Source organism: Labrus bergylta, chromosome 7 (assembly GCF_963930695.1).
Source record: "Labrus bergylta chromosome 7, fLabBer1.1, whole genome shotgun sequence".
Taxonomy (NCBI): Eukaryota; Metazoa; Chordata; class Actinopteri; order Labriformes; family Labridae; genus Labrus; species Labrus bergylta.
The window spans coordinates 32932452-32945254 of NC_089201.1; the positions used below are offsets into that span (position 1 = coordinate 32932452).

The window sequence follows — 12803 nt, forward strand, 5'->3', positions numbered from 1 at the left end:
AACATCTGTGTAATAAATGTGTGCTGCTGCAAGAGAAATAAAATATACTGAATATAAACTGACAGCAAGAATCAGATGAAATGTAAATGTTTCATTGAACTATATATCAATGAAAATACTAACTGCTTTGTCTTGTTTTTAGACACAATGACTTCAGTCTTACTTATTACAGTGCTGGACTTACTGGATATCTGCAGTCCTCCTCTTATTTTAGATCTTTCTCCACACTGGGGACAGGAGGACTCTCCTGATGAAGTAGACTGGTCCCAGTATGAGGTGAGGCACTGTCTACAGAACCAGTGTCCACATCTGGTAGAAACTGGATCTCTTAGGACGTCCTGACACAAAGCACAGCTGGACAGCTGCTCCTCCACAGAAACAGACCCCTTTGTTATTCTGTGGAGATAAGGGAAATCATAAAGCTGTGAAAACTGAGACTGACATTTAGAAACCAGTGGTGGACTAAATCAAATAAAGCCACAAAAAGCAGTGTTTTAAAAAGGTGTGCCATGTCCTCCTCAGTGAGCATGTGCAGAAGTCTGTCTGTGTAACCATAGAGTCTACCATCTGAGTCCAATAACTGACCTACAAGTGTGATGTTATTTTCAACCAGTTTTCAAAAAACAGGGATTCATTTTTGTAGAGAATGTCCTTATTGTTCCAGATGTAATATCTGTGTGGAGAGAAGTTATGTTTCAAGATGAGAGACCAAGTCAAGAGTATCTGTTTATGGAAGTTGGATAGTTTGATTGGGATTTTACTGATATTATAGTTGCACAGTAATAAAATTCCAGGCCACCAACTTTAGAAAAAACATAATTAGGAATCATATTCCATAGAGATGTTGGGTTATTTAAAAATGTCTCAGCCTGTTCACTTTGAATGTTAAGAGCTGTGAAGTCTAAAAAGTTCAAGCCCCCACATTGACTCGTGTTTATTGTCACGTTCTTTTTAACATAATGTATTTTGTTTTTCCACAGAAAGTTAAACAACATATAATCAAATCTGTTGGTTACATTTTAGTCAACATCCAAAGATAGAGCCGGATTAGTGAGTCTGGAAATGCCCTCAGCTTTTGAGAGCGAGGTCCTTCGTCTCAGAGATAAATCTCTTTGTAAACAAGAGTTTTATCAACGATGGGATTCAAATTTAAGGTGCACCTTATATTTTGCTCCTTGGTGATAACTACTCTCAGGTATGTGACCTGGTGATTCACTGGATTATTACAAATATGGGGAACATTACAATCTTTAACAGCCATGAGTTCAAATGTTTAATATTTAGGTTGAGACCTGAGACCTTTGAAAAGTTATTAATCAGCTTTATAGAGAGCTGCACACTGAGCATGTGCAGGAGCCGTGTCATGACCTGCACACTGAGCATGTGCAGGAGCTGTGTCATGACCTACACACTGAGCATGTGCAGGAGCTGTGTCATGACCTACACACTGAGCATGTGCAGGAGCTGTGTCATGACCTGCACACTGAGCATGTGCAGGAGCTGTGTCATGACCTGCACACTGAGCATGTGCAGGTGCAAAAAAAACCGTAAAATCCTAAATATAAGTTGCACCGGTATAAGACGCGCTGTGTTTTTGAAGGTCTCTCACAGAGAAAATAAAGTTTACACTGTCTTCCTGCGTGACAGTTTTTATTGTGTTCAGCGAAGTCCAAAACCTGCAGTTACTGTTCAGCTCTGTCACCCTTTTAGTCTGTTTTCTCTTTGTGGAGTCTGCTCTCCTACCAGCTACAGTACGGTAGTCGAGCTCTCAGCCTGCAGGGAAAGTTGTGAAGCAGAGACCCCTAGCTTGTGATCTCTCTGCCCGACTCCGCTTGTTTCTCTTTAACTTTAATAAAGGACTCTTTCAATCAAAAGAGCGTTCAACAAGGTTTATTTATGGAACAATATCCTACAGTTTTCTGTAAATTCATTATTTTGACCTCTTGAAGGAAACGTTTTGTAAAAGTAGCGCAGCCAGACTGGTCTGTGTCGCTGTCTTTCCCAGAACAGCGTGCACTCAGCTCTTAATACACTGAGGGCCTGATTTACTAAGGTCCCAAGTAAAGAGAACTAAACTGTGTGTTCACTCCAAAGAAATTGCACGTTTGGTGAGTGTGTGATTTTTGGGTGATCTATTAAGAAAGTTTGCGTGAATGACACCAGGTGCAAACCTTGTGGAGGCGGTACTATTTAAGTTAGACTTTTGTGTGTTCTACTGGTTTACGTCATGGAGAGTTTGGACGGAAAGCAGGACGACTGCAAGCACAAAATAGGTATCAGTGGAAGAGGCAAATGAAGGTACAGTATTTTTGAGTTATAGCAGATAAAACTGAATATTACAAAAAGACAATTTGACTTATAAGAAAACCTGGGCATTAAACAGGGCCTCTCTTTTCTTCATCTTTTGAAGATGAATTGTCATACATTGTGCAGGAGGTGTGAGCTGTGTCCTCTGTGGCGCTCAGGCGCGACACTCGGCACATTGTTGAGCACCAGACAGCTGGCCAGCGCTGTGTCTGATCGGACAGAAAGGCTCTGGAAAGAGGTATCGAAGACGGGGGTACAAGCAGTGGTGAGGTCCCCCCATCCAAGCGTAGCAGCAGCGGGCTGTAGAGGGAGGAGACGAGCGCACTATGGAGAGGAGCGCACGAGCTGGGGGAGAGAGGCACAGCCCGAGAAAAAAGAAATCCCAAGTTTAAAATAAAATGTTGGTGAGAAGAGGGAAACAGGAAGAAATAAATGTCAATGTTGAAATTCTTTAGAATGCAGAGGCTGTGGATGTTCAGTTTTGTTTAAATAGGCAACAATATAGTTTAATCATGGTGTTTCCTGCTGTCATTCCAAACATATTAACATGTGTGGAGAATAACGTGATCTGTATGCCTTCTTTGATTGAGCCTATGTCTCCTCCTAACTTCAATAATAGCAGCCTGTTGTGTGTAACACTGGTCTCCTGGGTTAGCACGTTCTTTTCAAAGGTGTTAAATTCAGACACCGTCACAATCACCTCAGTTTTTGTCAGGCTTGGTAAATCACAATGTGTGTACTAACTTAACTTGTTTACATTTTCTCCTTTCTAGGGCAGAAACGCCCCATATTGAATATTCATTAAGTCAAACGTACTAAATGGTCAATGCGTGTTTTGTTCATATGAAAGATTCAATCCTCACTGCGCACCGTTAGTAGATCAGTTAACACAGTTTTTGCTGGTGGTATCAAGTTTGCACACGTTTTAAGACACACAAACCTTTAGTAAATCAGACCCAATGAATGAGGATGGTTTTTTAATCACGTCCTGTCGCACACAGTGATGGTGACTTCTGCACCCGCGGTAATGATGGCTCATGTGTCAACATTTTATACTGGTATATTAGTTACACCTTTGTATAAGACCCAGCCAACTTTTAAGATGAAATAAAAACAGGTATTAAAAGTGCATCTTACACCGGATGTTACGGTACTTCACTAAAAAAAAAAGATCTCATTGTGTAGTCATGTTAAAAAAATAAAAAAAGACAAACAAAGAGTGGACACAACAGAAAAAATGATTGAAAGAAAACGATCACAGCAGATCTCACTAAACTTCAGGATCAGTTTAAAAGACTTCTTCCTGCAGAATCACAGAGAAGACGACTAGATACACAACCAAAGAGTCAATACTGAAATCATATTATCTGATCTATAAACATATAATACATATATATAATCCTTAGTATGTTGTTATGAGTTCAGTGACTTTCTCTGTATGATCACTGTGTGCAGGTTGATGATTAAAAACAAGAAAATCAACACATTATGGTGTTCAGGACTCTTTTTTTAGCTTGACAGTTTGGTGATTAAAAAAAGTTCTCTTACTGTGGATCTGAGGGTCCTGGTTCATTACTGAAGTTTAGAGGATCATGTTTAGACCGGTCACTCTTCATAGAGAGACAGCTGGACAGAGGAGACTCTGCTCTGTCCTCCTCTTTGTCTCCTCGATCACTCATCTTCTGATCTCCAGATTGATCAGAGGACAATAAAAGACGTTCATGCAGGTAAAACAACCTGAGGACAAAATAACAAACAGGTGAGACACAAGCAGGAAAAATGTGAAAGACAGAGATGGTCAAGTGTCCACATCTCATTACCTGATGTGATCCTTCATTTGATTTTCTCTTCCTTCCTGTCTGCCTAAGTACCTGATGCAGCACCTCAGTGCACTTTGTTTTGATCCTAACATGATTTGTCCGTCTGATCTGCCCTGAATAATGCCAATAACAAGACATTGAGTCTTAAACTTTAAACATTAAACTAACATGTTAGTATTTAACAGCAACCATGACCTTTAGGACATTTGTACAACTAGAAGTGTATAAAACAGGGTTGGAAATCAGCACTCGTCACATACGGGTGTCTTTTTGCAGTGGCGGGTGAATTTGCTCAACCTACCGACCACAGTGGCAGAGCGAGGGTCACAATGGTGCTCTATATGCTGGAATGGCTTTGCTTGGTGTAACATGATTAACAGAGCACAGACTAGCATCTCTTTAACAGCGGGTCAACCAGCTTCAGGTGTGTTTAAACTGACGCCTCGCTGTCTCAAGTCCAACATGATAAAAAGAAGCGCGCTGTGGCGTTGATTTGGGCTCAAAGGAGCAGCTGTAAATACTATAACTTCAGACATTTGTCTTGGGCTCAAAGTGCTGCACACATTCAGCGGCCTCACAGTAGAATCCATAAAAACAATAGAAAAACACATCGACATGTCAACAGAAAAGTACAGACCCATGTATAAAACACAACATATATTGCACATTACCCATATAGAGAAAAAGATATCAAAATATAAAAGCATGTAAGAACATCATGACGCCATGATGTTTCTGCTGTAAATGTCCAATGATGAAATGGTGAAACAGACAGTGGCTTATCTTAGAATTTATTGGGCCGAGGTCAGACAACAGCAACAGAACACAAATGGCTGACAAACTTTTCATGTTAACGGTCCTGTTATATTCTGTTAGCTGGTACAGCCTACAAATTCTTTTACCATTTGGGAAGACTTCTAAAAGGCTAGAGAGGTGACATTACCTTCACTTGAAACTGTCAGATATCTACATTCAAGTCATTTAAGCTCACAACATACACTCGGCTCCTCTCCAAAAATAGATCTGCTGCTATGAGAGTCTTACACAAACTGTTACATCCACACAGACCTAAACCAATGACCCTTAGATGGTCGACAGATTTAAAATGATATATCCACTAAATGATTCAAGTGAATGATTATGTGAAAATAAATACTAACAGGCACAACCCGTACAGCAGGCTTAGATTTAAAGTGAACAGAGATTACAGTACCACGCTGACATCCAGCTGAAATACAAAACTAATGTAGTTCAGCTTCCTGGGCGCTAAAACGCCCTCGGTGTCAGCTGTTTTTAGTCACTGCACTCAAACGCTATCAGTCGAAAGACGTTCAACTTTGAGAACAGCGCCACGCTGATCAATGTCACTTCTCCCTCACCGACCAATCAAACTCAAGGAGGGGCGGGACTTCTGATATCAGATTTGTCAATAAGAAAGCGATGGCGGAGGAGACGCTGGTCTGACTCGTCTTTTGGAGGGAACAGTTTGCAGGTGTAGAGCTGCTGCTGACATCAGGACATGACTCCTTTACATCGTCCTCATGTTTTCTTGGTGATATTTATTTGATTTAAAGAAAATATGAAACACATGGAGCTAAAACACACCTTACGGACATTACAGAGGGAAGCACAAGTTCACTTTTGTAATCTAGCAACAAGGAGCGCTGGTGAGAAGCGCTCTGAAACAAAGGTTGTGAACACGTTATAACACGCATTCTATTTCAAGCTCTTCACACTAAAAGTTCCTGGTTTAAATAGGTTTTATTGTGAAGCAGCTACATTAGAAAATGGGATATTTTTCAACAGAAACAGATGACTGTAACTCAGACGTTTGAAATACAAACGCAGAGGAAAGGAACCTGACAGATTCAGTTAGAAGCTCCAACGTCCTGAGGAGAAAACACACAGTGACTTAAAAATATCTTTCTAAATGAAACTCAGTTTCCAGCAGAAACCTTTATGACTGTGATGACTCTCCTCATATAAGCTCATATTCTTTTAAAACAATATATCCATTATCTTACCTCTCAGTCCAGGTTTCATTTCAGCTTCATCAGCTACCAGCTAGTGGTGGGCGATATAACGATCTTAGATCGTGAAGGATTTGAACGTGCTGACGATCTGCCAAAGCAGGGAGATCGTATAACCGGGGTTATGTGTTTATTCTCTCATGCTGCAGTTTATGCTGCGACACAGACGCGTCTCCCCCTCCCCCTCTTTTGCTCCGCAGCGGTGAAAACCAAACTTAAAGTAAAGTCCGCAAAAACCTCTCCATATCATATTTCCACTGATATATTTCCAAACCGACACGGCGTGAGCAACAGTTAACTTCTCTGCATAGTGTGCACAGTTAAGTTTACATCTCGGAGAGCGAAACCGTTTAAGGAGCCGGAGAGACGTTAACAGTCTGCAGAGAGTCAGACAGAGAGGAGCTCAGACAGACAGTGAGGGGAGATATAACCCCGGTGTTTCAAATGTTGCTGTCGGTGTTTTCTGCTCTCTCTCAGTTTTTAAAAGTTACTTATCAAGCTTCTCCACCTGAAGCTCACCTGTTGTGATAACTGAACCTATAGGGATTACACTAAACGACGTCACAAAGCAGCAGGCAGGTGAGAGTGAGTAACCATGGTGACTGTCTGTCTGTCAATCAACAATGTCCCGCCCCCTCTATGAATTCAACTCTTCTGTCAGTAAAACTTACTTTGATCATGTGTCACAGAATGAACACATTCTGTATTATGTTTGATTATATATAAACTAAACTAAAGTTAGTCCAATGATGTCATAAAAACAACAAAGTCTGCAGAGCCTGTATGAAGCTCCAGCTGGAGGAACTCTGCAGGGCTAAAACAGAACAGAAACTTCAACAACTTCAAGTCTACATGTTTTTAAATGAATGCATCACTGTGTGAAAATGTTCCTGATGAACATAAAAAGAGGACACATAACTAAATCATCATTTCAAAGAGGTGAGGAAAACCTTCAAATTGTTCATAAATATTGATCAAATTGAGGGAAAGACATTTCTGTTGCTAAAGATGTTCTGGGTGAGAGACCTCCAGACCTCCTACAAAGATGTTTTTCAAATAGATTAAACTTGTCTACTCAGTTTTTGTGCATTTAAAAACATCATACAGGTAAATAAGTTTGGTTGAACTGGTCAGCAACTTACAAATTAGTCTAAAGATCAGTATGAAAAAAATTGTGATAAAATTGTGATCGTGATTTTTCCAAAAAAAAACGTGATATGATATTTTTCCCATATCGCCCACCTCTACTTTGAGGACATAGCCCAAAAATAATAAACTAAAACAAACGTTTTTCTGTTTCTGAGTGAGACAAACAGCATGTCAGTATTTTATTTAATAATTGATGGTCTATTTCTTGAATACTGTAAGCCTTGATTATTATGTAGATGCAGGTAGATTTTCCGTTTGGCAAGTTCATTTCCAGTGGTGTAGTTGAGGGTATACGCAGGTCAGGTGTATAGGTATACCCACTTATTTTTCAGTCTGCATAGGGTATCCTCACTTCCCTCTGATTCACACCATTTATTGATTGACATCATTCAGCAGTATGCAGCAAGTTTTGTTCCCAGGGTTGGTGAAGGGATGATCCTCCCTACTGCCTAAAAAGTGTAAGACTGGTAGATTTTAGAATCCACCAGTCACAGGGGCACGTAGGTGAAAAAGTTCATCACCAACCGTGGTATAAAACAAAGTCCTTCATGCCTGTAGGGTTAAAACCTTCTCATAAAACAGACCTCATTCAGTCACAACATTTTACTAGGTTGCAGTATTTTGTTGTGACTGCTTGAAGAGGTGGAGAAAATATTTCCTATTAAATTTAAAAGTGAGTCATTCTCTGGACTTCATTTAACGTGAGAGAAAACCATTAACGCTGACTTTGAGCTCAGACCGCAGGAGTCCTGACAAACAGGAAACAATACGAGAGAAACTCAAGAGTTAGGATTAAAGATCAGCCGAGGACAAAGTCCCAAAACATATCAGATAGCTTGGTGTGTGTGTGTGTGTGTGTGTGTGTGTGTGTGTGTGTGTGTGTGTGTGTGTGTGTGTGTGTGTGTGTGTGTGTGTGTGTGTGTGTGTGTGTGTGAGTGTGTGTGTGAGAGTGTGTGTGTGTGTGTGTACACAAAATGTATTTTACTTGCCCCTCCCAAAGCTGAGAAAAGAGGAAGTAGTCCACATTCACAGAGCTGATCCTGCTCTGTATGTGATCAGTTTTAAAGTATTACTCAGCATGAACCTGCTTCATTAACTGATGAACCAGAGGTTTAAACAGTAAAGTCATAATAATGTTGAATTAAACTCACCCTGTCTCACACGTCTTTGTCCTTCTGCTCTGTCAACTCAAAATGGAGTCTAAGCTCAGACTCTCAGAACACTTTCACTTTGGTTTCTTGGAAACCCGTATCAGCTCAGAGTTTCTCCTCCCCTTCTTGTTATTTCCTGGAACTGAAACAGTGATGACTTTTGTTAGTTCAGGTTTCTTGGTGATTGTCTCCCTCTGCTGGAATCAAAGTAAAAAGCATTAATCCAAGCTAACTAGGTTTAGCAAACTAAACAAAGTGAGCTGGGATCATCTTCAGCAATAGTTGTGGTTTTCAGACCGTTAAAGACTTAGTTAATAACAATCAATGTCCTTCTTTTACCTCTTTGAATCTGATAACTTAGCCCCTATGCTGCTTTGTTTTTGTTACTATGGCAACAATAATGCTCACTAAATCCCAGGGACAGTTTGGTTTGTGTAGGGAACATCAGTCCCACATGTATAACCAGTGGCAGATTTAGTCATTTGGGGGCCCTCTGCATCTGTTGGGCAAATGTGGTGTTTCTAAACAGATGGGTCGGGACCCAAAAGTGGGTCTCAGAACCTTTTTCAGTTGGAACCGAATGTTATTCACAAGTTATTAACAAATTGGAAAAGGTTGGATAGAATTATTATTTTTATATAAATTCTGCTAGTATAAAGCCCAGTGGTTCAGACCATTCACAACATGAATTCTGATTAAAAAAAAGAACATAAGCAACATTAATAAAATGTCAAACATTATCAAAAGAAGAACAGAAAAAGTTAATCTAAGTGATTTAAACATTTATTTTGGCAAACATAGTTTACATAAATAGTAAAGGAATACTGTGAAAATCTGGGAATAAATTCCTTACCAACCAATTTCTACACCAATGTGTTTCTAAAGGTGTCTAGTTACACATATAAAAAGATTTAAATTCAACTCCTGTAGGAAAATCCGTGAGAGCTGCTGAAACTTCGGGTACCTGGAACCTTGTTGGTTGAGAATTTGAAATTTTTGATTTTTTTTACATGTGCCTTAAATAGCATATGAGGGGTCACATTACTCAAACTGGACTTTTTAGGGTGAAGGGTGTTTGGGGCCTGGTACAGATTGCCTAGTGTGATTGCGCCCTAAATGTCAAAGGGATGTTGGAGAACAGGGCATGCATGCAGCCCCTGCAGAACTGAATGTCTCTGATTGGTCAGGCACAGCAGGGTTTCAGATCACTCACTGTGTTTAATTTAATTGTTTTTCCCCACCTTTATTTTTTAACAAAAGTCTGTTACATTAATAAAAAGGTACAAACACACTTTTTTAGACCATGCAATGATTTAAAGATCAAAACATAACTAAAAAGTAAAGAAAGAAAACACCAGAAGAAAAACACACAGAGGTCTAATCAAAAAATCTGTTGTTCTGAAGTTGTCAAAATCACACAAAAAAATAATATTACCAATATTAACCCTAAATTTATTGCCGGGGTTAATATAATTTATCTTGATGTGAAGATGATGTGTGGTTTCCAAATGATATCCAGCAGTCTGCGCTGACGATCGATCTCTTCCTCGTATTCAAATCAGGTGATCACACTGTTGTTAGTAACTATAGGCCGATAAGCATTCTTCCAGTAGCATCAAAAATTGCAGAGAAATGGACCTCTGAACAGATTACCACCCATTTAAATATAGATTCTGTCCCATTGCATCCTATGCAATTCGGGTTTCGAAAACATCACTCTACGGAAACGGCTAATTGTTTTCTTTTGGAAAGTATTAAGTCTAAGTTGGATAAGGGTGGAGTTGTGGGAGCTGTTTTTCTTGATTTAAAGAAAGCCTTCGATTTGGTTAATCATGAGGTTTTAATTGCCAAGTTATCTAAGTTAAATCTTTCACCTGATGTCATTAAATGGATAAAATCATACCTAACAGACAGGAAACAATGTGTTCGTGTGGATCATACAAATTCAAATATAACTGACATTCATGTGGGTGTACCCCAAGGTTCAATTTTGGTTCCCCTGTTATTTAGTTTATATATTAATGACATACCTGAAGTCTGTCCACCCACTGTAACCTGTCAGACGTATGCTGATGACTCAGTCACATATCTACATGCTAAAAACAAGAGGCAAGCTGCAGAAGAGTTATCAGCTACAATGGTCAACATCTCAAATTGGTTAGCAAATTCATGTCTGCACCTCAATGTCAATAAAACAGTATGTATGTTTTTTTCAAAATCTGCAAATAAAGATCCAGATCCTCCTGTTACAGTAGAAGGAAGAACACTCTTAGTGGTACAAGAGTTTAAATATCTAGAAATATTAATAGATTCAAAACTTACATTTAAATCAAGAGTTAAAAAAGTAGTGAACAGAATCTAATTTAATTTAGTGAATGTCAGACACATTAGGAATAATTTAATTACGGAGGCCTCAAAGTTGTAGATGAATGCCATGATTTTATCACATATGAATTACTGTATCACCAGTTGGACACAAACAGGACTGACCACATTAAGATCAGTTGAGACATTTTATAAACAGACCTTAAAAACGTTGGATAAAAAGTCAAACTCATATCATCATTGTAAAATCCTAACTAAATATAATTTATTAAACTGGGAAAACATGATTAAATTAGCCAACATTTTACTTGTATTTAAAATGTTTCATCATATGGCTCCCCTTCCACTCAATGAATTCATTAAACGAAATCTAAACACATCTACCAGAGCATCTGCAAGAGGGGATTGTAAAATTCCATGTAAAAAAAGTAGTTTTGGGCAGTCAGTCTTTTCTTATCGAGCAGCACATACTTGGAATACTATACCCACAGAACTAAGGAACATCACATCTCTGAAATCCTTTTCTAAATCTATAAAACAATGGCTATTCAAAAATCAGACATGCTGCCATAATCTGGATGAATGTACTTTGTCTTTACTTGTAGTCTGTGCTTATATATGTTCCTTGTCTGTGTTTATATATGTTCCTTGTCTGTGTTTATATATGTTCCTTGTCTGTGTTTATATATGTTCCTTGTTTGTGTTTATATATGTTCCTTGTCTGTGCTTATATATGTTCCTTGTCTGTGTTTATATATGTTCCTTGTTTGTGTTTATATATGTTCCTTGTCTGTGTTTATATATGTTCCTTGTCTGTGTTTATATATGTTCCTTGTCTGTGCTTATATATGTTCCTTGTCTGTGTTTATATATGTTCCTTGTTTGTGTTTATATATGTTCCTTGTCTGTGTTTATATATGCTCCTTGTCTGTCTTTATATATGTTCCTTGTCTGTGTTTATATATGTTCCTTGTCTGTGTTTATATATGCTCCTTGTTTGTGTTTATATATGTTCCTTGTCTGTGTTTATATATGTTCCTTGTCTGTGTTTATATATGTTCCTTGTTTGTGTTTATATATGCTCCTTGTCTGTGTTTATATATGCTCCTTGTTTGTGTTTATATATGCTCCTTGTCTGTGTTTATATATGCTCCTTGTCTGTGTTTATATATGTTCCTTGTTTGTGTTTATATATGCTCCTTGTCTGTGTTTATATATGCTCCTTGTCTGTGTTTATATATGTTCCTTGTCTGTGTTTATATATGTTCCTTGTCTGTGTTTATATATGTTCCTTGTTTGTGTTTATATATGCTCCTTGTGTGTGCTTATACTGTATATGCTCCCTGTCTGTTTATATATGTTCCTTGTCTGTGTTTATATATGCTCCTTGTCTGTTTATATATGTTCCTTGTTTGTGTTTAGATATGTTCCTTGTCTGTTTATATATGTTCCTTGTCTGTGTTTATATATGTTCCTTGTCTGTGTTTATATATGTTCTTTGTTTGTGTTTATATATGTTCCTTGTCTGTGTTTATATATGCTCCTTGTTTGTGTTTATATATGCTCCTTGTCTGTGTTTATATATGCTCCTTGTCTGTGTTTATATATGTTCCTTGTTTGTGTTTATATATGCTCCTTGTCTGTTTATATATGTTCCTTGTCTGTGTTTATATATGCTCCTTGTCTGTTTATATATGTTCCTTGTTTGTGTTTATATATGTTCCTTGTCTGTTTATATATGTTCCTTGTCTGTGTTTATATATGTTCCTTGTCTGTGTTTATATATGTTCCTTGTCTGTTTATATATGTTCCTTGTCTGTGTTTATATATGTTCCTTGTCTGTTTATATATGTTCCTTGTCTGTGTTTATACATGCTCCTTGTCTGTGTTTATATATGTTCCTTGTCTGTGTTTATATATGCTCCTTGTCTGTGTTTATATATGTTCCTTGTCTGTGTTTATATATGCTCCTTGTCTGTGTTTATATATGCTCCTTGTCTGTGTTTATATATGTTCCTTGT

At 38.2% G+C, this 12803-nt stretch overlaps 2 protein-coding genes across 12 annotated transcripts in view; both read right to left on the reverse strand.

Annotated features, from left to right (window-relative positions):
- The window catches only part of LOC136179751 (NLR family CARD domain-containing protein 3-like), an 11828-nt gene extending 3320 nt beyond the window's left edge, over window positions 1–8508 (reverse strand). The window contains exons 1-4 of the mRNA XM_065957445.1: window positions 6152–8508; window positions 3856–4044; window positions 2425–2652; window positions 185–396 (exon numbers count right to left, since the gene is read on the reverse strand). Coding sequence (XP_065813517.1) covers window positions 185–396; window positions 2425–2652; window positions 3856–3986 — 571 coding nt within the window. The 5' untranslated portion in view covers window positions 3987–4044; window positions 6152–8508. The remainder of the gene's footprint in view (window positions 1–184; window positions 397–2424; window positions 2653–3855; window positions 4045–6151) is intronic.
- Window positions 1–12803, reverse strand: part of LOC136179750 (NLR family CARD domain-containing protein 3-like) — a 497803-nt gene that overhangs the window by 28405 nt on the left and 456595 nt on the right. The gene's annotated exons all lie outside the window — the stretch shown is intronic.